The sequence below is a fragment of the Lutra lutra genome, chromosome 15, assembly GCF_902655055.1.
Source record: "Lutra lutra chromosome 15, mLutLut1.2, whole genome shotgun sequence".
In the NCBI taxonomy this organism is placed as follows: domain Eukaryota; kingdom Metazoa; phylum Chordata; class Mammalia; order Carnivora; family Mustelidae; genus Lutra; species Lutra lutra.
This window is the reverse complement of record NC_062292.1, coordinates 67291515-67318471: the sequence shown is the minus strand read 5'-3', so window position 1 is coordinate 67318471 and position 26957 is coordinate 67291515. Positions and strand designations below refer to the sequence as shown.

At 53.8% G+C, this 26957-nt stretch overlaps 1 protein-coding gene and 1 long non-coding RNA gene across 7 annotated transcripts in view; one reads left to right on the top strand and one right to left on the bottom strand.

Annotated features, from left to right (window-relative positions):
• LOC125085885 (uncharacterized) overlaps positions 1 to 26644 on the top strand; it is a 28433-nt gene extending 1789 nt beyond the window's left edge. The window contains exons 2-3 of the long non-coding RNA XR_007123028.1: positions 11696 to 11702; positions 26032 to 26644. This is a non-coding gene — a long non-coding RNA (uncharacterized LOC125085885). The remainder of the gene's footprint in view (positions 1 to 11695; positions 11703 to 26031) is intronic.
• Positions 9 to 10861, bottom strand: LOC125085881 (SLAM family member 9-like). Of its 6 annotated transcripts, none has more exons than XM_047704749.1 (6): positions 10494 to 10861; positions 4993 to 5385; positions 3119 to 3415; positions 1552 to 1692; positions 1265 to 1356; positions 9 to 996 (listed from the first exon to the last, which is right to left on the bottom strand). In XM_047704749.1, the coding sequence occupies exons 1-6, from the start codon at positions 10753 to 10755 to the stop codon at positions 904 to 906; spliced, it is 1278 nt and encodes a 425-aa protein (XP_047560705.1). In that variant the 5' UTR covers positions 10756 to 10861; the 3' UTR covers positions 9 to 903. The 6 variants fall into 6 exon arrangements, with proteins under 6 accessions (XP_047560705.1, XP_047560707.1, XP_047560706.1 ...); XM_047704751.1 differs by having other exon boundaries at positions 9 to 991; XM_047704750.1 differs by having other exon boundaries at positions 1552 to 1686.
• Positions 26645 to 26957: the final 313 nt, after the last annotated feature.

The window sequence follows — 26957 nt, the reverse complement described above, 5'->3', positions numbered from 1 at the left end:
AGGCACGCAGGAGACGACACGTCCCCAGAGAAGGGCCCCGAAATGTAGGGGAAAGTCCTCACTGAGCTCCAAGGAGCTCCGCATCCTGCGTGGGGACAGCAGAGAGGGGGACATGGGTGTCACTCTGTGCAGTCAGTTAAAGCTCACTGTCAGGAACTAGAAACTTCTGCCTGTGCTGAGCAGTAGGAGGCTGGACCGTTGGCCAGCAGGACAGGATAGAAGGAGGTTGGCCAGGACGTGGGACAGCCAGCCGAGGCCTGGAGAGACGGGCCTGGAGCTCCCTTCCCTGGGCTGAGTCCTGACTCCGGCGCTCCCAGCCATGCGGCCTGCAGAGTCAGTCTTTCTGGCTCCTTCTACTGATCTGTAAAGTGGGCACAAGGTTCCCCACCGCACAGAGAGTCCACCAGGACCCAGTGAGTTAGCAGCGAGCAGAATGTCTGAACAGTGTGGGTCACAGAGCCCGCCCTCAGCAAGCAGGGACGATGACGAATTCACGTTGTCTGTAAAGAGCTCTCAGCGCAGGACTGACGGCTGGGGGTGCTCAAGACGGGCCCGGGGGGATGTTGTGATTCTCCACGGTTTGTCCCAGAGGCTGAGGGTCTGAAAGCCAGTTTGATGTCGTACAGATGAAGGGGAAGGTGGGGACCATCCTGGGTTGCCACTTAGCAGAGGCTGAGCATTCCTGGAACAGGTTTGGACCAATTTATTTACTCAGTTACCCCTGATCTACCACCGTGTGTGTCTCACGGGGAGCTTGTGCATGACGATTTAGCACAGAAAGTACTGCTGGATCCATCCAGTCCTGCTCAGAGCCATCAGAGGTGGAAGAGGCAGGACCAGAGCTGCGGGCGTCATGCTCACGAGACAGGTATCCCCAGGGCGGGATTCTCCTACTTCTTCCCATTAAAACGCGGTCATGGCCTGGCCTGGCCTGTGGACCTCACTGTAGACAGTAGTGAGAGAGTTCTCCTCTTCTAGATGTGGTTCTCCCCTACCCTGCAATGCAGACAGAGGGTTCCAGGGACACCTGAGGGCCGCTGATGCCCCAGAGGGACCCACACAGACACAGGGCTGCTAACATAACCTCCCCCAGCACTCTGCCCTGCATGGACCCCAGGAGAATTTTCTTAGTTAATACCTTGTTATCTGTAAAGGGTTACGGATACATGCAGACAAAAGCCTGCACATGACTGGGATCGACAGGCACACACCCAGGAACAGAGGGACTTGGGACAACCCAGACTGCCTCCTCTCCCAGGCTCACCTTGTCCCTGTGGTCTCTGGACCCCTGGTGGCTCAGCTCTGCATAGTGGATGCCACCATCCGGGTCCCTGGGCTCCTCCTGTGATCCTGCCCCTGAGTCACACACAGATGGAGCTTGAGTCTCAGCCTGGAACCTGTACCCTCCCCTTCCATGACCCCATGGCCATGACCACACCTGCCCGCCTCCTGCAGGGACATTCCCTGAGCAGCACAATGCAAGAGAAAAGGAACCCAAGGTCCAGTGAGGGAGGGAGGTGTCTGGACATGGGAAGGAGAAGTGTAACCTGCCTCTCCCAGGCTCCAATTTCTTCTTTTTCCCACGTCTCTTCCAAAGGTACAGTCCAGCTCCGAGGATCAGCGGCAGGACCACAACAGGCACCAGGATACCGGACAAGTGGGCAGCACTGGTCTGTCCTTGTGGTTCTGTTTCTGTCGCACAAAGTGTGAGGAAGGTTAAGGCAACAGGGAACTGAGGACGCCCATTGCCAGGCACATGGAGACTCTGAAGGGATCTGGTCAGAAGCTCTAGAGGGAGGAGCATGGCAGGGGCTCTCACTCAGCCAGTTCTTGAGCTCCTGCTTGGGGCTGGGGTGCTGAGAGGAGCTTGACTTGGTGCCTGCCCTTCAGGAGCCCCTCAGCAGGGGGAGAGCTGACACATGCCAGAGGCAGCCAGCCAGAGCCATCCCAGGGCACTAGAGCTACAGCTTGTCCCGAGGTCATCAGGGAGGGCTTCCTGGAGGAGGTGATGGGAAAACCTAGTCTTGAGGGAGGAGTAGGAGATTGCCCAATATTCAGGATGGGTGAGGGATCCCAGGATGGAGAGCCATGACCAGGAATGGCTGTGACAACTCTCCAGTCCTTGGAGCTGCTGGCACCCCACTGGGGCAGGCCAGAGAGGGACCAGGCTGGTGGAGCTGGGTGGGAAGATGACAGGGAGGCAGGAACCTGTTTCCAGTGGGTCCCATGTGTCCCTGAGCCATGAGCTTCCTCTTGTATCAGGGATACTGAGGCAGCAGGTTCCCCAGCAGCGGGAGGGGGTCAGGGTAGAGGAGTGAGGGGGCACAGGGGGATTTAAGTCATTCATTCACTCAGGGATACACTGACTGTGAGCAACGGATCCGAGGTGTAGGCTGGGACAGGCATTCAAAGATCAGCAGACATGGCCCCTGCCCTCCAGGGGTTCAGCCTGCACAGGACACTAATCCTGGGCCAGAGCGTCAGCTCCCAGTGTGGGGCCACTGACCGCTCCTTAGAGGAGACGAGGTGTGAGGGCAGGACAGCAGTAGCTCCTGCAGGGCCCTGAGCCATCGAGGCTGAGGAGCCCCTGTGCAAACGCTCTCCATGCTGGGACTGCCCCCCGCAAGTGGCCCTGTGGGACTGCCCGGGTCACAGGCCCCCAGAGCCAGCTGCAGGGAGGGGTCCCTGGATGGGAATCAGTGGGGAGTGGGGGACTCCTGACTTGGAAGGGCTGAGGGCAGAGGGAGGGGCCTGAGCAGAGGCTGGCAGTGGAGGAGAGCGGGATGCATGGGGAATGCAGGCGAGCAGGTGGGTGGAACAGACCCCGGACACCCCCAACTCGCTTTTCCTGAAAACGTCCCAGGACACACAAGGAAGGGTGGATGAGGGTGTGGAGAGGTACCTGCCAGATGCTGCCTGGACCAGCAGGGGTAATGGCTGGAGAGCAGCATGGGAGTGACATTAAAGGGCAGACACAGGTTGGATGTTCCTGCCAGAGTCCTGGATGGGGTGACCACGTGGCAGTGGGTGACATAAACATGGGGACAGAAGCTGAGAACCCTCACCCTGGGTTCCCTGAGAACCGGTATAACCCCTCCCTTCTGGCAGGTGCACTCACCGTGGTCACAGACATCCCCAAGGTCCAGGGTGACAGTTTTCTGGTCCCCCTGGTTGCTGACCACACAGGTGAGGCTGGGGCTGGGTTGGCTCAGGGGCAGGTTCACAGCCAGTGTCCAGGGGTTGGGGGATGGTCCTGGGGCCGGTCTCTGCTCCAGCTCCCTGGGGAGACACTCGCTCTCCCAGGACACGGTCAGGTCCTCCCTGGTTCTCGTGAGGACACACTTCAAGGTGAGGTTGCACCAGCCTGGTGTGAGGGACAGAACTGTGGCCCGGATCTGGGGAAGGGGCACAGGCTCTGGGGCGGGAGGGACAAGAGGACAGTCTCAGGTGAGTGTAGAACATCACAGCTCCTGCTTTCTCCTGTGGATTCTCCCTGAATCTCTGGTTTCCTCCCACTAAGGACAGGGATTGCATTTTACAGTTCACAGAGAAGTGACCCAAATATACAGCAGGTGCTAGAATGGAAAGAGCCACTGAGTTTAGCTCTATGTGATTTCACTCGACTGAGCACGTCTTACAAATGTCCTCTGAGATATTATGTGGACCCCACCTACCCAAACCCCATAATTTGAGGACAATGGGGTGTCCCTTAGAAGAAGAAATCAGGGACAGAGGATTTTCCAGTTCCAAGACCCAGCCCTACTGTTCCTGCTTGGATGGTTCATGGGACGGCATAGCCCGTGGTGCAGACGGCCAGTGGCCAGCTCTGGGAGTCCAGAGAGAAGCCCCAGGCTCCCCTGGGACTGACCACAGTGGAAGTCACTAGGAATGGCCTCCCTGAGTTGTGGTTGGATTATACCCTGAGCTTGGGGTCCACACGGGAAGACAAGGGACAGACTGATAGTTGGAAATCTCTGGTTGTGAGGCTGCAAGGCCACTCTCTCTCTGGGGCAGGAGGTCTCCTTGCATGGGGGCAGGTGGAGGGGTGCAGGGAGAGACAGCTGCTCACTGAGAGTCTGAGGAGGGGTTACCCTGTGAACTTCCCCTCCATCTGTCAAGGTTCAGAGCTGGACCGTGGAGTCTGTGAATGAGCTGACTCTGGCTGGGGCTGAGAAGGACGGGGGGCTGTGGTGGGGAGAACCACATGTGGGATTCCGGATCCTGCTAGGTGACAAGTGTCCCTCAACCATGGCCATGTGCTGACCCTCAGAGCCCGCAGGTATCTTAGGTTCCAGGGCAAATGGGAACTGAGGCTGAGAACCAGCGGACCCTGGACTAGAGATGGTCTGGATTCCCCAGACAAGCCCCGTGTGATCACAAGGTCCTCACAAGTGGGAGGAAGCAGGAGAGGAGGTGGGAGGGACGCAGTGTCAGAGGGGCTCATCCCACCAGTGCCACCTGTGAAGGGGGAAGAAGGGGCCAGAAGCCAGGGGATGTCGGTGCCCCTAGAAGGGGGGACAGGAACAGAAGTGGATTCTCCCTGGAGCTTCCAGAGAGAGGAGCACAGCCCTGCCAACACCTGGACCTCATGGCAGAGGCTCTGGGGTCTGACTCCTGACCTACAGCCCAGGAGGACTCCCGGGGGGATGGTGTGGTCAGCCACTCAGGTACTGTCACCTGTTACAGCAACACTAGATAATAAGACCATAAGACCATAAGGACCCCGAGTCCTATGGGGACAATGAGTGTTATGGCAAAATCCCCATTTACCCCCATTCTATGTTCCCGCCTGAAGCACAGACATGATTCATCCCTGGTGTGAGTCTCAGCTCTGCCTGCATTTGTGGTGACCTCACAGCATCTATTTTCTGGAAGGAAGATCGAGTCTGAAGGCTGCGGTCTGGAAGGAATCCTGCAAGCGTTGTGCACGGTTACTGTGAGGGACGGAGGAAGGGCATCAGCTGTGGGACTGGGGGAGGGGCCGCCATGTACCGTAGACCATCAGGTGGAAATCCTGGTCATATTGTCTTCCTCCCGTATAGGACTCTTGAGCCCGGTACAGCCCACTGTCCTCAAGGGTCAGGTTGTCAATCCTCAGGGTCGTTGTGTTGAGCACATGGACCTTCTTCTCGAACTTGTCCTGGAAGTTGACCCATCGTGGAACATCTCCCCCGGGACTAACTTGGAGTACGGGTGTGTAGATTTTTTGATTTATAATGCCCCAAGTAATACTCTTCAGCTTGGATCTGGGAGGTAATTCTGGATTTTTGATCATGTGAAACCACACAGAAGCTCCCAGAGTCCCCTTCAGAGGAAGAGGGTTTCCAGAATCGTCCAGGGCAGACCCATGGGCTCCAGGACTCTGGGTCACAGAGCTGCAGACACCTAGGGCATAGGATACAGAACTGTCAGTGGTTTTCATTGGGAAAACAGGCGAAAACCCTAGAACCCATCTTCATGAAATCCATCCCATGTGCCCCCTTGACTGGGAAGGCAAGAGAGTGTCACGAATTTAGGGCTATGTTGGAATCCCTCCTGGTCCCAGTGGAACGTCCCCTTGAACAGGTCACGGGAACTTGCTCACCTGCAGTGTCCTGACCCCTGACAGCAAGAGGACGAATGTCAGGAGGTCTCAGACCCAAGGCAAGAGTACATTTTGGGGCCACACCGAGTGCATTTCTGCAATAGGCAAGTTCTCATGGGGCCGCAGAGACCCCTCATGCCCATAGGCCCTAAAGCCCTGCCCCTGGAGGGGGTTTGCCCCCCAGGGCTTCCCTCTAAGGAGCAGAGTGCCGCTAACGTGGTGGACAGCTCTCAGGAACAGCAGGTCCGACAGGAGTGTGACCTTATCTTGTTTTCACCCTGTGTCCTGCTCACTCTGACAAAGTCCGCTGCTGTGTTGTGGACAGCCCCGTGGAGAGACCCCCATGGGGAGGGACGGAGGGCAGCCTCTGGCCAACAGCCAGGGAGGGGTGAGGTCCTGGCATGGCTCCCACAGGCTCCACAGAGTCGGGCACAGCCACACTGCACCCCTCCAGTCCCTCTAGCACGTCGGGACACAAGTGCCATGTGTCCCCACAGCACAGTGCTCCCTCCCTCTCTTCACAAAGCGAATTGGCCAAAACCTTGATTTTGGGCTCTCAGCCTCCAGAACCAGGAGACAAAAAAGATTGTGTTGTTTAAGGGTTTACATTGTCTTTTTCGGCAGCCCAGGAAACTGAGGCGGGAGCCCAGGAATTGCTGCCCCCACCCCACGTGGCCCCGGTGAGGGCTCCTGAGGACTTGCCTGGGCTCCTGGCCAGCAGGTCACAGGGTGTGAGCTCTGGGGTGAGACACACCTGGGGTCACATTCTAGACCTTCCCTTCACTGCGTGAGCAGCCCCTGGGCTATTTTCTAAAGTGTCTAAGCCTGGAGCTCCCACATGGGAACCACCAGGATGAGATGTGAGCGTGTCCACGGGGCTCCTGCAAGGATTAAATGTGATGATCATGAGAAAGTCCCCACAGTGACTGCTTCCTTGTCGTCTCATCACTGTGTTAGGGTGTGGGGAGTTTACAGATACCTGGCCCACCTGTCGCTCGCTCACCAGAGACTACAGGCTCCCCATGAACGTGAGGCCCTTTCCCTACATTTACTGCTTCATCAGATTCTGGGCATCTCAGGATCCCAGGACACCCCCTGACGCAGGCGGGTGCGGAGTGTCGTCCCCTTTCCGAGGTGAGAAGGTTGCATTTCAGCTGCACTCAGCAGCTTTTGTCTTAAATATTAAGCAGATTCCACATTGCAGTAAAGGAGGGCACTAGACATGGAAATGCAGCCTTTCCCCGACCTCTGAGCCCCACTGTGCGTTGCCCTTCCCACAGGCTGCTGCTGTTCCAGGTTCCCATGTGTCCCTCCTTCGGGGGTCTCTGCACTGACAGGTGCCTACGTGTGTCTCCACCTGCCAGACCCCACACCACCTGTGCTGCTCTGCTCCCCCCCTTCTCTGCACGGCTCGGGACCAGAAGGGATTCTAGCCTAGCCTCTAGCCTGCGTCTGCACACGGGGAAGTCTCATGAACCGCTGTTCGGCCGCACGTGGGGCTCTAGTTCCCTCCACGTATAACGGGAAGTCAGATGGCTCTGGTTCCTGCCAACAGTTCCAATGAGCAGCTTGGGTTTGGCGGCTCTGCACACAAGGACGTACGGAGTCAAATGCAGGGGCGTATCTGTCCTGTTCTGTGCACAGAAGTCACACAGGTACATGTGCATCATACATGGGGCATACGTGTTACACACGGGGACATATGAGCCACCCATGAGAGCACACATGCTACACACGGGGCACACGTGTTACACATGAAACATGCATGTTTCACACATGGACACACATGTCACCCGCAGAGCACACATGTTATACACGGGGACATATGTGTCACACACGGGGCATACGTGTCACACACAGGTGTGTCTACAGCACACGCTGGGCTATACATGCCACACTTGTGTGTATATAGGTCGCACGTGACTGCGTATCCACCACACATGAGTGTACACACCACAGGCAGCTGCATATACGCCACACGTGGGTGTGCGTACATCACACTTGGTGGTGTGGACATTACCCGTGGGTGTGCTGACACTGGGATAACCCACTAGTGGGTCTTAGACCAAAGGCAGCTCCATCTCAGCCTCTGACAGACCCTGCTCCTCGCCCTCCTGAGAGCGACCCTGGCAGCTCTCCCCCCAATAATGCTGAGGTTCCCACCGGCACACAGTAATCAGGCTTTCTGCCCTTTGCCAAACTGATAAGAGAAAATTATGTCACATTATATTTAAGGAACATTTCTCCTGTGAAGGAGCCTGGCGGCTCCTCATGAATTAATGCACAGAATGATGGTGTCCCGTCACACCCGCGTCCCCACCCAGTCCAGGGCCAGGGCCCATCTCGTGCGCAAATACGCAGAGTGTGGTGCACACAGGATGGCAACCCCGAGTCAGAGAAGCCGCCCTTGTTCCAACAGGGGCTCCCTGAGGGACAGCAGATCTGCCCCCAGGACAGCACCTGCCTGGGGGCTGCTCCCCAGGAATTCTGAGCCCACACTTTCACTCTCAGTGTCACCGTGTGTGTCAGAGTGGTCTGTCCCATTGGACAAGGACACGAACACTGGTGTTTCTGCCGAGCACGGGCAGTACCGTGCGGCTCCTGCCAGGCTGTTCCTGAGCAGCTGCTCCATACCTCCTCCCCACCCTGCGGCAGCTCGCTGTCCTGAGCGGGCCATGCACACCGGAATCCACACACCGGGGTCCACACACTGGGGCTGGAGCGTGGGAGACCCCATTCAGCAGCAGAGACAGAGACAGAGGCAGCAGAGGGCCCGAGGACTGCAGGGAGCCTCAAGATGCATCTGCCCACCCCTCCTTGGAGGCCGGAGGAGGTGACCACAGGTGGTCCCGGGTTCTGGTTTCTCAAGGGGTCAAGCAGGCTCCCCGACAGTCCGTCCCCGTCAGGACACAGGACGAGGACAGGAGAGGAGGAACACACAAAGCAGAGGCCTCAGAGAAGCTACAGGTCAATTCTGTCCAGGGGGAGACCCCCATCCCAGGATGTCACAGCTGGAGGGGCTTTGAGGGGACTTTTCACAGAGGAGGCCTTCCTTGGGGAGACAATTGTCCTGAGTCACCCAGGGCAGAGACAGACCTAGAGTTGGCTCCCCTCTTCCCTAGCTCAGTGGCTCCCCTGTAGAAACCTGCCATGCACCCTCCCCCTGCCATCCTCTTGCCCGCCACTTGCCCTGTGCAGGGCTCCCTCCTCCCAGCACTGCTGTCTGGTCAGTGGGGTCTAAGCAGATCTGGGGTCTCACCTCCAGCTATTGTATCAGGAGAGGGGACTCAAGTACTTGGTGGGCTTTGGCAGGGCAGGGACGCAGGGCTACCTGAGGGTTAACCGGCCCCTGTTGGAAAGGGGGGAACCCGGGACAGAGGAAACTCAGCCCTCAGGCTGCGGGGGAGGAGTGGCCCAGAAGCTGGAAGCCCACTCAGGACAGGAGGAAGACACGACAGTGCTCAGATCTGCAGAAGGTGCTGATGCCAAAGAGGGACAGAAGGTCAGGGGCGGGTGCCGTGAGCAAGAGAGCCTGAGTTTATTTAAATTAGATGAAATTTGACTTTCAACCATCAACATAACATTTTGTCCATTTCTCTCTTTCTTTCTTCCCTACAGTCCTCCCTTAGTTCCTCTCTCTCTTACATAATCTTCCAACCTAGACATTAATGGAGGAAACTATATAATTTCCCGTATGTCTCCATTTAAATAACACTGAAAAGAGTGGAAAGCCCACAATTGTTGATAGAAAGTTACCCTGTTAACATGGTCTCCAAGCCTTGCAAAACTCATTTTCTTTCTTTCTTTCTTTTTTTTTTTAGATTTTATTTATTTATTTGACAGAGAGAGATCACAAGTAGACGGAGAGGCAGGCAGCGAGAGAGAGAGAGAGAGAGAGAGAGGGAAGCAGGCTCCCTACTGAGCAGAGAGCCCGATGCAGGACTCGATCCCGGGACCCTGAGATCATGACCTGAGCCGAAGGCAGTGGCTTAACCCACTGAGCCACCCAGGTGCCCACAAAACTCATTTTCTAATGATTTATCTCCCTGTTTGCAAATGTCCTGGGATCCCAGAAATGCCTTAGAATCCTGCAGGCACGGAGTGGCTGGTGTGTTCACAGCAAACATTACAGAAAATAACAGCTTTCCATGGGGTCTGCAGAATTCAGAACATCAAGAGCTTAGTATTTTCTCCTTGGTTCTTACTTAATTTATTACACGGAAGCAGATGGTCTCTGAGGAAGTAAGAACGGAAAATCGGGCTCTCCTTAAAACAGTCATTCAGTTCCCTTTTGGGACCGCTTCTGCTTCCATCCTGACCCCCAGGACACCCCGACTCGGAGCCCAGGTCAGCAGTGTCTTGTTCCCGGTTCACCCTTACACACAGCAGGTGGGCGCAGACCCTTGAATTCTGGGGGCTCTTACCTTCCCTTGCAAACAGAATGTCACTGGATTCGGGGCCTCATCTTGCCCAAGGAGCCAGACTAGCGCGGCCCCTCCAGCTCAGACGGGGGCTCTGGGTCGGCCCCTCCTGCACAGGGCAGCTGCAGAGGCTGCCGGTCCCTGTGCACCGCAGGGGGATGTCCGTCCCCACCCCGGGTCCCCCGCAGCCGCTCCTCTGTCTCCTCCATCCCTCACCACAGGAGGCTCCTGGGTCTCCTGGCCTCACCCCCGGGAGGGAGAGGGGATTCCCTTCCAGGCAGCCGGGTCGGGGTTCCCAGCCTGGCCTCAGCCCAAAGCTCCCTTTGTTCCCTCTGTCCACCCCGGGGCTCTAACCCAGCGCACCGCGTGTGCTCCGTCACCACGGGGCTGCTCCGTCTGGCTCTTCAGCACAGACCTCAGCCAGCCCGGGAGCTCCTGCCTCCCTGCCCACCCGGCGGCCTCCCTCCCAGGGGGCCCGGGCCACTCACTGAGGAGGAGGCCGGTGAATCGCAGGAGCCAGGAGGCCCCGCACAGGTGGGGGTCTTCTGAGCAGGCGCCCATGGCCTGCTGCCTCCCTGCTGGCTCAGTGTGGACCGATTCTGCTTCAAGGAAACATCCAGAATATAGACGTAAGAGGAGGAGGAAAACTTCTTCACTCACAAGAGCCCTTAGGCTTCTCCGCACCCCAGGGGCGGGGCTGACTATCAGTTCTGGGACCTCACTGTCCAGCCTAGGGTAACCCACTCCCATCTCTCATGTTAGCTCAGCACCCGCAGGGGGTGCTCAGGGGATAACTGTAGAGTAAGTGTGGGAACAGGCCCCCTCTAGGAGGCCCGGTGCTGGAGAGACCCCAACCCTGTGCTCATAACCAGCCTGGTGGTTTCCTGTCCCCAGCCTGCACCCCTAGGACCCCTGTCCTCTGTCCCTGGGCTCCCACTCAGCCTGGAGCTCCCTGCTCGCCAGCGTCAGCCAATGGCCAGGCACAGAGTCATCTCCTAGAGCCAAGGACATGGGGCCTCTCCTGCTTTGGGCCTGTCCTCTGTCTTTATACCATCCCACAAGTCACATCTCCTTTATGATTTTCTAGGAACCTCACTGTCAGGTGTCACAGTGAGAAGCTAGGAGCCCAAGAACAAAGCACTCCTGGGAAGCATCATCCCCACAAACCCCATGCACACAGGGCATGTCCCCACTGCTGGTCCCCAGGGCTCTGTCTGCAGCCTAGGGCTGGCACTGCCCTCCCCACCCCCCAGGACCAAGCCCACATCCACAGGAGCGGCCCCATAGCCCCCCTTCCCTGTGAGGTTCTGCCAGGCCTGGGCTCACACATAGGCAGGACTGCAGAGGGACACGGGCCTGTGGCCTCAAGCTCAGCGACCCAGGGCCTTGGGCATGTATGGAGGGTCAGGTCAGGCCTCCTCTTCCATGCGTTCCTATAACCTCTGAGCACCGTGGCCTCCCATGGACCCTAGGGGAGCAGCTCCACCACTAATCCCCAGCTGGTGCCCCTTTCCCTGCCCACTGGGTTCTCCCTTAGCTGCTCAGACCCTCAGATCCTCTGGCTGGATCCCCAGGACTGGCCCGGGGCCCTGCACTCTAGGTGGTCAGCCTGTTGGCTGTTGAACCCATTTTATGGATGTGAGACCCGAGTCCTAAGGGTTTGGTCCTCCTGCCAGAGGTCACCCAGCAGAGCAAGAGTCAGGGTCTGGAGTCCCAACAAGGAACTCTGAGAAATCCCGTGTCACTGCTGCTGTCCCATCCCAGTGTGTGGCCTCCAGCGATCACTGCATCCAGTCTGGGCTCCCCCAGAACTGCTCTCTGCCCTTCAGACCAGAGAGCCCTCGGCACTGCCTTGTCCCCCGTTCCCACCCAGTGATGGGAGATCCCTTCCACGGCCGTCCCTGAGCCTTGTGGGCAGAGACTCCTCAGATAGAGTCCAGATCTGGGCAGCTCGTCCCCTGGTCCCTTCAGGGTGACGGGGACCAAGTCGGTTGTGCCCCTGTCCCATCGCTCCAGCCCTGGGTGAGCCCTCTCAGGTGAGAACTGTTTGCTTGTGCAAACCCCAGCTTGGGGTGGGGCGCAGGGCCCAGGAGGGAGCCCCCAGCAGGCTCCTCCTTTCTCACACCCACAAGCAGAGGAAATAAGCCTGTGGTTGCGTCTTGCAAGCTCTGAGGTCCACGGCGGGCCTTTGCAGACCACAGCCGCCCCTGCACTGGCTGAGTCACACAGAGGACAGACCTCCAGCCCAGCTCAGCGTGGGATTGCTTTTTCCACACTCGGGCTCTTCTGGAAACTTCCATCCTGCCTGGACACAACTCCTTCATGGAGGAGAGCTGATGACCTTGCGCTGATGGACATGTGCTGGTCAGTGTGGCTTCTGTGCTGAGCTTAGGCTTCGGGCTGGACACCCTCCTAGAGAGGCAGGGACTCCGTCCGTGGCCTGGAGAGGCAGGACTCTCGGACCAGACATGGTGAGGCTGACTCTCTCTTCCCCACACTTTCCCTGCATGTGCCTGGACACAGGGCTGGACTGCCCTGAGTCCCGAGCTCTCAGCACAGTGGGGATGAGTTGCTGCTGCAGGAGTCGCTGGGTGAGTCCCTGGGCCTGTGCAGGGCGGTGAGCTCACCCATGCTCCAGGAGACTCTGGTGTGCTCCAGAATGCCTTTGGGTGAGAGATGTTGAGCATCAGGAATGGGTTTGCTTTCCTTTCCAGGTTCCCAGGAGCACCCCCCTACCTCTCCCTTCCTCTCATTTCCTTTCAGAGATGCAGGAGTGACCTTGGGGATAGGCAGCCCCTGAGGGAGAAACTCCCTCTCTCAGTTAGCGCCTGCCTGCATTGTCACACAGGAGCCTGGAGCCCATGCCCAGTCAAGACACACTAGTTTGAATCAGAACGTCCTTCTCGACATGGACACTGGATTCTTCCCCCACCAGAGAACAAAGCCATGAACCCCAGGGAATCAGTGATCTCCGGTGGCTGTAGGATGGGAAGGGATGGGTGAGAAACAAGAAATTCACTACTAGATCCTCTCAGAAGATGCAGAAAAAGCACTTGATAAAGTACAGCATCCCTTCCTGATCAAACTCTTCACAGTTTAGGGATAGAGGGTACATACCTTAATATCATCAAAGCCATCTATGAAAAACCCCCAGCAAATACCATTCTCAATGAAGAAAATCTGAGAACTTTCCCCCTAAGGCAGGAACACAACAGGGATGTCCACTATCACCACTGCCATTCAACATAGTAGAAGTCCTAGCCTCAGCGATCAGACAACAAAAAGAAATAAAAGGCATCTGAATCAGCAAAGAAGTCAAACTCTCACTTTTGTAGATGATATGATGCTTTATGTGGAAAACCCAAAGGACTTTACCTCTAAACTGCTAGAACTCATACAAGGAATCCAATAAAATGTCAGGATATAAACTCAATGCACAGAAATCAGCTGCATTTCCAAACACCAATAATAAGACAGAAGAAAGAGAAATTAAGGAGTCAGTCCCATTTACAATTGCACCCCAAAACCATAAGATACCTAGGAATAAACCTAACCAAAGAGGCAAAGAATCTGTACTCAGAAAATTATAGAACACTCATGAAAGACATTGAGGAAGACAGAAAGAAATGGAAAAACATTCCGTGCTCATGGATTGGAAGAACAAATATTGTGAAAACGTCTAGCTACCTAAAGCAATCTACACTTTTAATGGCATCCTTATCAAAATACCATCAAGTTTTTTTCAAAGTAATGGAACATATAATCCTAAAATTTATGTGGACCCATAAAAAACCCGAATAGCCAGAGGAATGTTGAACTAGAAATCAGGGCATCACAATTCCAGACTTCAAGCTCTATTACAAAGCTGTCATCATCAAGACAGTATGGTACTGGCACCAAAACAGATACATAGATCAATGAAATGGAATAGAGAGCCCAGAAATGTTTCTGAACTTCATGGTCAACTCATCTTCAACAAAGAAGGAAAGAATGTCCAGTGGAAAAAAGACAGACTCTTCAGCAAATGGTGTTGAGAAAATTGGACAGCCACACGCATTAAAACGAAACTGGACCACTGCTTACACCACACACAAAAATAGACTGCAAATGGATGAAAGACCTCAATGTGAAACCGGAATCCATCAAAATCCTTGAGGAGAACACAGGCAGCACCTCTTTGCCTTCAGCCACAGCAACTTCTTCCCAGAAACATCGCCAAAAGCAAGGGAAGCAAGGGCAAAAATGAACTATTGGGACTTCATCAAGATCAAAAACTTTTGTACAGCCAAGGAAACAGCAAAACCCAAAGACAACTGACAGGATGGGAGAAGATATTTGCAAATGACATGTCAGGTAAAGGGCTAGTATCCAAAATCTTTAAAGAAGTTATCAAATTCAACACCCACAGAACAAATAATCCAATCAAGAAATGGGCAGAAGACATGAAGATACATTTCTGCAAAGAAGACATCCAGATGGCCAACAGACACATGAAAAAGTGCTCCACATCACTCAACACCAGGGAAATACAAATGAAAACCACAATGAGATATCACCTCACACCAGCCGAAATGGCTAAAATTAACAAGTCAGGAAATGACAGATGCTGGCAAGGATGTGGTGAAAGGGGAACCCTCCTACACTGTTGGTGGGAATGCAAGCTGGTGCAGCCACTCTGGAAAACAGTATGGAGGTTCCTCAAAAAGTTGAAAATAGAACTACTCTATGACCCAGCAATCGCACTACTGGGTATTTACCCTAAAGATACAAATGTAGTTACTGAAGGGGCATGTGCACCCGAATGTTTATAGCAGCAATGTCCACAACAGCCAAACTATGGAAAGAACCTAGATGTCCATCAACAGACGACTGGATACAGAACATTTGGTGTTTATATACAACGGAATACTATGCAGCCATCAAAAAACACTGAAATCTTGCCATTTAATGACATGGGTGGAACTAGATGGTATTATGCTAAATGAAATAAGTCAATCAGAAAAAGACAATTATCATATGATCTCACTGATATGAAGCATTTGAGAAACAAGACGGAGGATCACAGGGGAAGGGAGAGAAAAATGAAACAAGACAAAACCAGAAAGGGAGACAAACCATAAGGGGCTCTTAATCTCAGGAAACAAACTGAGGATTGCTGGGGAGTGGAGGAGGAGGGATAGGGTGGCTGGGTGATGGACATTGGGGAGAGTATGTGCTATGGTGAGTGCTGTGAATTGTGTAAGAGAGATGATTCACAGACCTGTACTGCTGAATCAAATAATACATTATATTAAAAAAAAAAGAAATGTACTACTTCCCACAGGCACTGGAGCAACTATGGAATGACATGTGTCCCCAGCTTGCAGCCATAGTGGGGGGTGCATAGAGCCCACGGGTTTATCACTGCCCTGGTATCAGACAGAGCAAGCTGAGAACACCTGGACCAGGTAGGAGGCGTCCCACCTGGGGCTGGTGTGGGAGCAGAGCCCTGCCCTTGCCACCATCACCATTTGGGACAGTGGCTCTGTACTGGCCAGGGCCTGGGGTCCTCCTTCCCATGACACTCAGAGCCATGGGACCCAACACCGGATGCTGTCATTTGTGCCCAAACCCACAAGACCTTCCAACAGGGGGATGGAAGTTCTCCTCCCTCCCTGAGATGCTGTCCTGGGGTCAGAATCGCCCCTGATTCTCCAGACTCCATGGGAGCTGGCCTCGGCCCACCTCGGCACAGTAAGGATCCCACATCTTATTCCCCCTTTCTCTTCCTGGGCTCCTTGCCTGTGGATAGAGTGAGGAGGGGAGGCAGGTCCCATTCCCCACTCTGCAAGGTGGACAGATCTCGGGGGACCTGCTTCCCAGGGTCTGAGCCACAGAGCAGGGCCCCCACCCCGACCTGGGGGAGAATCTATAATGACGGCTGTATGGGGTGTTGCTGAATTTGGGCCTTGAAGCAGTTGGACCCATATCCTAAAGCAGAGGACACACTCTGCTGCTGTAATAATTCTCTCTGTGGGTCTGAACACACCCTGTGGGCCTGGGACATCTAGTCTCCATGATTCCCCGAGTAGGTGCTCCCGGCATCTTTCAGGCCGTGCACATTTTTTAAGTGCCTGCTGTGTGCAGGGCGCTGAGGCTCATGTCTTCACAGAGCACATGTCCCAGGCCCCGTGGGCATCATGAACGTGGACAGCACTCGCAGGACCAACACCTCCCTCCTCCCTGACTGTGGGTTCCAGTCCTGCTGAGGGGCAGTCTGGGGTTCTGTAGGAATTCCAGGCCCCTGAGACCAAGGACACACATTCCCTCTTGTGTCCTCAGGCGTCCCACGGACCCTTCAAGGAGTGGGTGCAGAAGGACGTTTGCTGGATGGGAGGACAACTCGGCTTCCAGAAGCTTTGGGGTGGACCTGGGACAACTCTCCTCTGGACACTAAGCCCCGATGTGGGTAACTGACCGCACCCGAAGCAACCTAGGATTCCTCCCACGGGCATCACCGCAGACAAAGGGCCTCAGGCTCTGTCTGGTCTCATCCCCGGAAGGTGATCTAGACCCAGTCCCAGCTCAGAGTCGCACCTACTTGAGCTCTGCTCCTCGGCCTCCCACCGCCTGGTTCCCAGAGGTCCTGCCAGAGGAGGCTGCTGCTCCCACCCCCCACCAGCTACCCCAGTGAGCACCTGCCTCACCCCTGCCCCCCTGCCCCAGCAGGCCCAGACCCAGGACCTGCTGCAGGCTGGTGGGGGCCTCAAAGGGTGGGTGCTGGGCTCAGGGTTCAGCTTCCTCTTCTAGTGGACATTTCCCAGAGTAGGCGATGGCTCATGCTGACGGAGCAGGAGCTCCAAAGGAACTTTGCTCCAAAAAAGGAAGAAGGAAGCTGAACCCTGTGGTCATACATGTTGTGAATCTCAGACGAAAAGATAAAACTGATGTTCCCCTGGAGTAGGGGCGGTGAACATCTCAGGAGGAATGTAGCTGTCGCCTTTCCATATTCATATGACCTCAGCCCTGCCCCCCGTGTTGAGAGAGTCTCTCACAGCTGATGCTCCCTGGATCCCACCGAGAATCACTGTAGATGGTCAATCGGGGGCCCGTGTGTAGACTCAGAATGTCTATTCTGAGTGACAGTGGCCGAGCTGTGCTGAGTTCTCCCCACGAGCCCTCTGACCCTTCTCGTTCTCCCTACAGGGCAGCTCCTGGGCCACTGGCTCCTTTCCCTGAACCCCATATGGTCACAGTAGCATGACCTCATCCATGCACTGAATGTGAGCTGTTTAGGGGGACTCGTCAGCCCCTGACCCAGACCCTCCCTGATGGTGGACCTGATCCTTCCACAAACAGTGCATGAGCTCCTATTGTGCGCAAGCCCCACTCCAGGTGCTCACACACACACACACACACACACACACACACACATGCACATGTGCACCCAGCAAACCCTCTGCCTTCCTCCCTGTATTAACAGGGGAAAGGCTGTGCGCGGGAACCACAGTACATACGGCGAGCAGGGCTCTGGATGACAGAGGTGGGGAGTGTGGTTTCCAGGTTACACCAGGAGGTCAGAACAGGTTCCCCAAGAAGGGGACTTCTGAGAAAAGACTGCAAGGAGGTGAGGAGTGACCGTGGACATCTGGGGGAATCACATTCCTGGCCCAGGTGGAATGACCCTCAGGCGGGACCTGCCTGCCCTGTTCCAGAAGTCAGAGGTCAGTGTGGTTGGAGCATCCGTGAGCCCAGGCAAGACAGGTAGGAGATGGAGATAGAAAGGTAACAGGGGCCCGATCGGGTCCATCCTGACCTAGAATCCCAGGATGCCAGAGCCGGAGGAGCCTCAGAGTCGGCCCCATAACCCACCCCCTGCTGGACAGGTGAGAAAACCAGAGCCGGGGGTGGAGGTGGGGAGGCACCGGGACAGAACTCGGCTCCTGAATAGCCTTCCTCAGACCCAACTCTGGCCGGAGCAGAGCTGACCTGGGCCCGGGGAACTGCTGTGCTGTTCTCCGTTCAAGTGTCCAGGGCCGACCTGCCCCCCATGGCCCAGCAGGGTGGGGTTAGGAGCCCTGGGTGCAGGCGGCTGTCGCTGCGGCTCCTTCCACCAGGGGGCGCTGCTCGCACAGCTTCCCCCACAGGCACCTGGAGAGCTCAGGGCTGGGGTAGGGTCTTTCCCATGGCTGCCCCGGGGCTGACCCCGAGGTAGGGGACCTGTGCTGGACAGGAGGAAGGGTCTTCAGTCCTGCAGAGACAAAGCCTCACGACAACAGAGACTTTGGCCTTCGTCCTTCTCTCGTTGGCCATCTTCCGTGTGGGCTGGTGTCTGCGGACAGAGCCGTCCGGGACCATGAGGACGGAGCAGGAGGACAAGACCCCATGCCCAGGACAGTGGAGCAGAAAGATGGGGCAGCCCGGGGACCGCGCTGAGCAGACGCCCGACCCAGCCACTGCCGTCGCCTGACTTCCTGTTGCAGAGCAAGAACCCACCTGCTTCAGCCTGTGACGGCCAAGCTGGACGCTGGCAGGAGGCAGACGTCGTCCTGACTTCTGTGCACGATGACAATGACGAAGGAGGTCAATCAGCAGCATCAAAAGTCGATGTAAAAATAAACCCCAATCAGAAGCAGAATACTGAGGTCTGAGCAAAAAGTTGATGTTCTCCCTAACTCATTAGGAATGAGGGTCCAGGCATCAGTACAGATAAGAACAACGTTGAATATTATAGAATAACACTAAGTACGAAGAAACATTCATACATTTTAAAATGTAGGTGATCAGGTCCCTTTCTAGGAAAGTGAAATGACCAAAAATCTGTTAAAGAGAAGCAGGAAACCTGGACATACCCATTGACTTAGAAGATATTGGGAAGGTGGCTAACGGTCTGTCCTCATCACGGGTGTGAAGGGCACACAGTTTCAGGCGTGAGCACTGCCCGATGGCCAAGGAAAAGAGCATTCCTGTGTTACAGACGGTGTTTCAGAAAAAGCAGAAGGTTGTCAGGGTGTGAGAGTATAGGTCAGCTTTACCACTCAGGTCAGACGAGCAGAAGCCCAAGCCCAACACAGGACAAACACACCTGCTAACCCATGGGTTACAGTCAATCATACACAGAAAACTTAATCTTCCTAAATTTAATGCTTGCCAACAAAATCACATGCTTACATTACGATCACATTGGATTTACTGTAGGAATACAAGGACAGTATAATTAGGAAATTTATTAGTGGAATTTACTCCATTAGCAGATTAAAAGGAGAAGTAATTACATTTATGCAGCAGGTGGCTATTCCCAGGCATAGCTTCAAGGGCTTTTCATTAGCTTGTAAAATCCGCACGATGACCAACAAACTGACACGCATCCTTGGTGTCCGCAGTGTCATCTGGGCAGGGATGGACAACGTTAGTGTAAAGGGTCAGATGGTAAACATCTTGGGTGTCACTGGCCATATTGTCTCAGTCACAGCTATACAGCTTGGCCACTTTGGGAGAAAGCAGCCAAACACAACATATGATGTGAGGTGGCTGTGTTCCAATAAAACTTTATTTATAGAAAAGAAAGGTGCTAGATTTGAGCAATGGCTATAGTCTGTCAACCTCTGCTCAGGGCATCAGTAAAAATACAATCTTCTAGCCCTTCCCTAGACTCACTGTACATGTGACTAGGGGAAATGATCCTTTTAAACAGCTTCTTTAAAATCGCTGAATTAACAGGTAATTTAAATATAAAACCAAACGGAATGTCTGCTGCAAACGGTTAGGAAGCACACACAGGTGTTTAGAAAGCTTCTGCCTTTGGGAATGGATTTGTTCATCAGCTGGTTATATGAATGTTTGTTATAGCGTCTTTTCAACGGGTGAGGGACTGTGAATCAAGCTTGGAGAATCAAACTCCCAGGAAAATTAGGTGTGTCTCTGTAGGGTTCCTTCACTTATTGCTGACCTTTACCCAGCTGCAGGACACCTGCTGAGTGCCTGCTGGGAACTGTGTGGAGCCGTGGGCAGGGCCACAGAGGGTGGGGCCAGCAATGGGCTGTTAGGGGACAGCAGACCACACCCTGTTGCTCCAGTGCAAGGCAGAGAGAAAGATGGTCCAGGAGAGGACTGGAAACAGGAGCATTTGCCCACTGTGCAGGTGAAGGGTGAGAGATGGGTAGTGTGCCGAGAGTCCCCAGCATCCAGGAAGGAGGACAGAGTGGGCAGCCAGATGCAGTGAAGGGCAGGACAGGTGGAACAGGGCACAGGGAAGACAGTGTGGGATGCAGCTGGACAGACATCCAGGGAGCAGATCCTGGGTGGGTTAGACTCCCTCTCCTGAGGGCCATTGATCCTGTGAGAAGTAGGGGCAGGAGCAGGTTGGCTGTAGGCAGGGAAAGGACAGGACGGTCCTGCATTTCTGAAAGCTCAAGAGAGCAGTCAGGTGGAGGGGGATTTGGAGGGGAACCAGGAGCAGGGGAGACTGTGAGGGGGCTGCTGTGGCGCCCAGAGCAGGGGACGGACGGGAGACAGTTTGGGTAGGTAGACACTCAGAGCTGTGCTCCTCTCCTCCCTTTGTCCTGCTTCCCCTGCCCTGTCTGCCCGGGTCTCTGCTCCTGGGTGTAGGGTGTCCTCAGTGGCCTGGGAGCTTTAGGAACGAGGCCTGTGTCCCCTTCTGCGTCTCCACTTGATCTAGGACGGGGCTGCATCTGTGGTCCTCCTGGTAAGAGTGCAGGGCAGGTGGTGGAAAGGGTTTTACCCAATGCCGAGTTCTAACCCTCGGTCCCCCTCCTGGGGTTGCTCCTCACTGTGCTGATGTCCACCTTTCCTGTTGTGTTTCTGCCAAATTTTGGGTTCACTTAAGAGATTTTAAATCAGTGTTTAACCAACTGGTTAAGAGCCTTCGTGCTACAATTTTGTATACTTCATAATGAATTTTGCATTATTTTGCAATTGAAGAGATTTTTTTTATTTTATCTTTTTTGATGGTTTCCTGCCTCTCCCCCCATTTGTTTCTTGTGCTTGTCATAGTTTTTAAGACATACTAGCTGCTTTTTCCTAATAGGAAATCTTTACATTTAGCTTATAAGTTTAGGGCCACATTCTTCTCACTGGTCACTTCCAGGTGATGGAGTCCCCATGGAGGTCAGCATGAGGGCAGATGAACGGAGACATGATCCTAGCAGCTATGATCCCAGCACAGCTGAGTTCCTGTGGCTGGAGGCACACTGAGTTGGTCCAAACATAGGAGACCCTGGAGCTTGTCTTGGCAGAACCACATGGGCAGCTCAGGGTAGGTTTTCTGTAGGGACAATGAGATTCAACTTCACGAGGTCTGATGTGGTGGCTTGGGCGGGCTCCCCTAGCAACCCAGATGAAGGACAAATTATTTTTGAGCAAATGTTTCTCATCTCCTACCAACAAACTTTGAACAGCTACCACGAAGCAGTTCTGTCTGTATGACAGGTGATGGGACAGAAAAAGGGGAAGCTTCTGCCCTCAGGCTGCCTGCAGGCTCATGAGGGTGAAATTACACTGAAACGAAGGACCCCCATGAGCGCGAGCAGCGTTTGTGAGCAGCAGAGGGAGCAGCTGAGAAAGGGAAGCAGGGAGAGGAGAGACTGTTCCTCATATAGATTCTATCTGCTCTCTTTTGACAAAGAAATCAGGAAAGCAGGAACTCTACAGTCTTGGAGAGTCTCCCCTGGAGGAGATTCGACCAGGACGAAGGATCTGGTATTTCCGACTAATGCCCATGATTGTGGAGGTTTGGAAGGGGGTGAGATGGCAGAGGGAGTAGAGGGGCCAGAGACATCTGGGTCCCTCTCCACACCACCTGGATGGGGACGCAGTAGAAGGAATGAGATCCATTGACAGATTTATGGACATCTCAGGTCCCATCCACCCGGATTTTATCTTCTGCATCATGGAGCCATACGCTTTCACTTCCCACAGCCTGCTAACATGGATGGTCAGGACTGATCCACTCAGAGACCACGTGTCCAGTGCCTTCTCTGGGACTTGTCACCTCCAGTGGCCTCAAGCCTTCCTTCCCTGCCTCTCTCTGTGCAGCCAATGAAGAGTCATGCCATAGCTGGACCATGGCCACTGGGCACATGCATGTCAGTGTCTGTCAACATTTCTCTCCTTCCCGCTGGCCCTTTACTGTTGTAAACAACATTTTACTAAAAAACTTCTACAAGGAAAATCTGTTCTGATGAGCAGCACTGATATCCTGCGTTACCTTTTTCTTGTCCCGAGAAGCTCAGAGGAGCTGGAAGGATGAGACCTGTCCAGACATCACTGCTCGGTTCCTCCCACACACCTGTCCTCCCTCTGCATCCAGGTCTGGGTGTGATGTTCATGCACCTGCTGAAGTCCTCCTGGGACAGAAGGCTCCCTGTGAGTCTCCTCATGCTGGGTGGACCCCTGTGACAATATGGGAAGCAGGACACACACTGAGAAGGTCAATGAAAGTGGGAGAAGGGGTAGGTAGAAATGATGGTGAGAGAGAAGATCTCAGGAAAATCAGCCGATGGGGAAACCAAAGCCCGGTGTGGACAGCAGGTGATGTGGTTTCTGTGGGGCCATTCAGTGTGGGTGCTGGGATGGGGTAGGAACAGGAACAGGCAGAGGAAGGTCAAGGAGCACTCAGATGGGTGCTGCTCAGACAGAAGACTGGACGCAGGACTGAAGGGCCCAGGTCACTCTGGAACAGCATTTCCATTCTGTGCTGATGGAGCTGGGTTAGCAGGAAGGAGATAGGAAGAGACGTGCTGCGGATAGTAGTCAGGATCCTGCAGGAACCAGCAGTATAGGACGCGTATAGATCCAGAGAGATGGGCTGTAAGGAATGGCTCACACTATTATAGAGGCTGGTGAGTCAGGTCTGCAGGGAGGGTGAGCCAGGCTGAGAGGCAGAGAAGATCTGATGCTGGGGTTCAAGTCCAAGGTCGTCAGAGGAGACACAAGGACTAGACAATACCCCAGTTCCAGTCCGATGACTGTGTGCTGTTGAATTCTTCTTTGTTCAGGGGAGGTCAGACTTTGCTCTCACTAGGCCTTCAACTGATGGAGTGAGGCCCACCCACAGTGTGGAGGGCAGTCTGCTTTACTCAAAGATCATCATGGACACTCTTTATATGTTTGCCTACATAGAATATCCTTGGGAATTTACAGAAAATTCCTGGGACTCATAAGCGAGTTTGCCAAGACTACAGGATATAAGGCCCACATGGAGGGAAGGCACCCATCGGACACTAGTCAGGATGTAATACAAGTTTGATTGTTTAATTTCTCAGTCATTCCTATTTAATTTCTGTATTTCTAATGCGGACCTTATTTCTGTATAAACACACAGTTGAGACAGATACAAACCATGTCAGCTATATATTAACATCATTTTTCATCACCATTCCATTTTCTCTTCAAAGATAAAAATCCAAGATTACTAACCTACTCATTCATTCCTCCAAGGATTGAAAACTGACAAGATTTTCTTCAATCAGGTTTTCCGAGTATGAACTCTAACGTTCAACACAACCAAATCCACTAGGTCCTCCATCAAAAACAATATCATTTTGGAAATCGCTAAAAGAAGATAATTATATACAAGAACCTTGGTTCAGACTTCAAAAACTAATTAAATATTATTTCAGATAGAAAAGGAGACACTGATTTCCACTGATAGGAATTGTGATGTTAAGAGTTCAGAAAGTGTGGGCGCCTGGGTGGCTCAGTGGTTAAAGCCTCTGCCTTCGGCTCAGGTCATGATCTCAGGGTCCTGGGATCGAGCCCCGCATCAGGCTCTCTGCTCAGCAGGGAGCCTGCCTCCTCCTGTCTCTCTCTGCCTACTTGTGATCTGTCTTTCAAAAAAAAAAAAAGAGTTCAGAAAAAGTTGTCAGACATAAAGTGTACACAAAGATGGTCACAGTGATGTAAACTGTATGTCTGATACCAAGGGTATGATTGTGTGACCCATGCACGTGAGAGAGATGCAGGTTTTATGAAGGTGCTCAGTGTAAACGTACTCTGATACAGATACAGTTCAATGGAAATACCAGGTAAAAGAAAAGATCATCTCCATTATGGTGTTTATCATACTAAAATATGCAGAGAAAAAAATTAGAGGAAAAAGTTAAAATGATTTATTACTAGATAGTGCAATGACGGATAATTTCTCTAAAACTTCTTTAAGCTTTTCTGGTTTTTCCAAATTTCTGAAACAAATGAATTTTGTGATTCTCAGAAAATAAATTTAAGGGTTGGGGCAAGTCAACTACAGTCGCTTATTATAGCCCACTTCTCCCAGTGATTACAACAAAAACCTTGGACAAAACAAAAAAGCAAGTACGTGAGGACTCTGAAAAGTATGCAGTGGATGGATTGGGGAAGGAAGACAAAACTTAGTGAGACCCATCATAGATGTGTGCTTCAGGGGCTTTTCCTTTCCTGTTTTCCTTTCTTGTTTGATCCCTTGATGGGCCAAGTCCCCAACCTACATAGCCAGAACACAGAGCATAACCTCAGAGAGAACCAAGAAAGAAGGTCCCGGTGAGCCAGAGAGTGTGGGGAGCAATTCCGGGGCCTCCTTACTGCCTGTCTGGGCCCACGGCTAGCCTCCGAGTTTAGCATCCCACGAAGCCTGAGAGACAACTGCAGAGCGTCTACGGCCCCGGAAAGAAGTGGGAAGTAAGAAAGGAGCCCCGTGGCCAACAGAACGTGAGAAGAAACCTCGCATCTTCTGGTTTCCTCTCACTCCTCTCACCTTGGGGGAGTCTGGTCTAGTCTATCCCAGCACATGGGGAGGACGGGTGAGGAGGGGTCGGTGGGAAGAAGTGTAGCTATCACATCCGGAGAGCCCTGGGTTTCTAGCTAGGGCTCCACGCAGCCAAAAGATATGGGGAAATCTCAGAAAAGAAAGAGCAAGAAAAGGATCCCCATCACAAGTCCTAAGTCTGCCTTCGAACAGCACCGCTGAGGACAGAGCTGAGGAACAGCCGCAGAGACATTGACACCTGACCTGGGACATAATCCACCACCCGAGTCCCAGGCTATGTGCTGAATGACACCCGTGCGCCGTGGACCCGAGAGCCATAACGCAGGCTATGAAGTCACTGACGGGGGACCAGCACCCACAGAGGGTGAGGCAGGACTGGTCAGACGGGGGGCGTCCGACACAGAGACAAATCAGCTCCATCCCCAGACGGTGTTTATAAAGCCCAGAATCTCACGATAGCCCCCACATCTGGATAAAATCTGAAGTAACTAGAAGGGTCCCTGGCTGTCTTAGTCCACGAGCCATGTGAGTCACAATCCCAGGTCATGAGTTCAAGCTCCACACTGGGCATGGGGCCCCCAACAACCCGAGACACACAGAATCAGTGCAATCCTCCACGACTCAAGAAAAAGATGGGCTGCTGGGTGGCTTAGTCAGTTGAGCATCTGACTCTTGATGTCAGGTCAGGTTCTGATCTCAGGTCATGAGTTTGAGCCACGAAGGGACACACTGAGCCTCTGAAAACAAGGACTCTCCTTGTCGGACATCCAGAGCAGCACCCATAGCTTTTCACGGCTACTGGTTGCACGTCCCTTTCATCTCCAGGTCCCACGTGTAGCTCCCCCAGCAATGTACCAGGAGCCACACCTGACATGGGTTTTTAAGCCTCTTTGCTCAGATTTAAAAAGGAAAAGGAAAAAGTCCTTTAAGTATCCAGAATGTATCAGCTTGGGTTTAAAAAATTTTCTATACATCGTCTAGAACCAAATGTCTTTGGTGTCCTCCTGGGCTGGTTTCCCCAAACTGCTCCGGTCTAGCCCCAAGCAGGCTGTGGGCAGAGCCAGACCTGGCTGAACCTCGAGGTGCCAGGAAGCCTCAGGCCAGCAGGTTCCTCCAGAGAAGGGGCAGGGGAAAAGCTGCTCCTTGTCCTTCTTCCTCCGCCGGGACCTGGTGACAGGGAAGCAAGAGTTTCCCCTGAAGGACCGTAGCAGGTGCACATCTGTCCTTGCACACGGCTCCTCAGGCCTACAGCTTAGGGGCCCAGGGGGCGCCACCAGGGACAGGAGGGGGGTCTAACATGGATTTGGAAGTCCTTGCTCTGGGTCCCGGGAGTGCGCTGAGGCTCCTGAGTGGTCTGCAGACACGGACAGTCATCCAGTCCAGGGCCACGGCATGGGTGAGAGGGTGGGATGGGGTGCGGTGGGCAGGGAGCCCTGTGTGGCTTTGTGGTGGGTCATGGCCTTGTGCACTCACCTCCAGTCCTCACTCCCTCACTGTCCAGACTGCACTGAGAATAGGAATCATGTTAAAAGTCTGTCACCCACCGTGTGTTGTGTGGCTAATGACAACCTCACCACCTGCTAGAGTTCCTGCTTTCCAGGGCCCAGGACGTGGTTTCTCCCTGCTCCCCGCCCACCAGCAAGGGTGAACTGTAGGGATCCCGAAGGGAACAGAGCTGAGCTCAGAAACAGACCACACGATTCAGGGACACAGCCCTGCTCTGCCAGCTACCCCGATGGGACAATGTTCTCAGACACTTCAAGTCCTCCTTTCTACTGTGATCTGCGTGTTTGTGGGACAGCCCTAGTTCTGACCAGACAGCTGCACGGCTGGAGGCTGGTGTGTGTGTGTCCATGTTTGTGTGTGCTGCTGTGTGTGAGTGTGTGTGTGCTGCTGTGTGTGTGTGTGTGCTGCTGTGTGTGAGTGTGAGTGAGCTGCTGTGTGTGAGTGTGTGTGTGCTGCTATGTGTGAGTGTGAGTGAGCTGCTGTGTGTGAGTGTGTGTGTGCTGCTGTGTGTGAGTGTGTGTGTGCTGCTGTGTGTGAGTGTGAGTGAGCTGCTGTGTGTGAGTGTGTGTGTGCTGCTGTGTGTGAGTGTGAGTGAGCTGCTGTGTGTGAGTGTGTGTGTGCTGCTGTGTGTGAGTGTGAGTGTGCTGCTGTGTGTGAGTGTGTGTGTGCTGCTGTGTGTGAGTGTGAGTGAGCTGCTGTGTGTGAG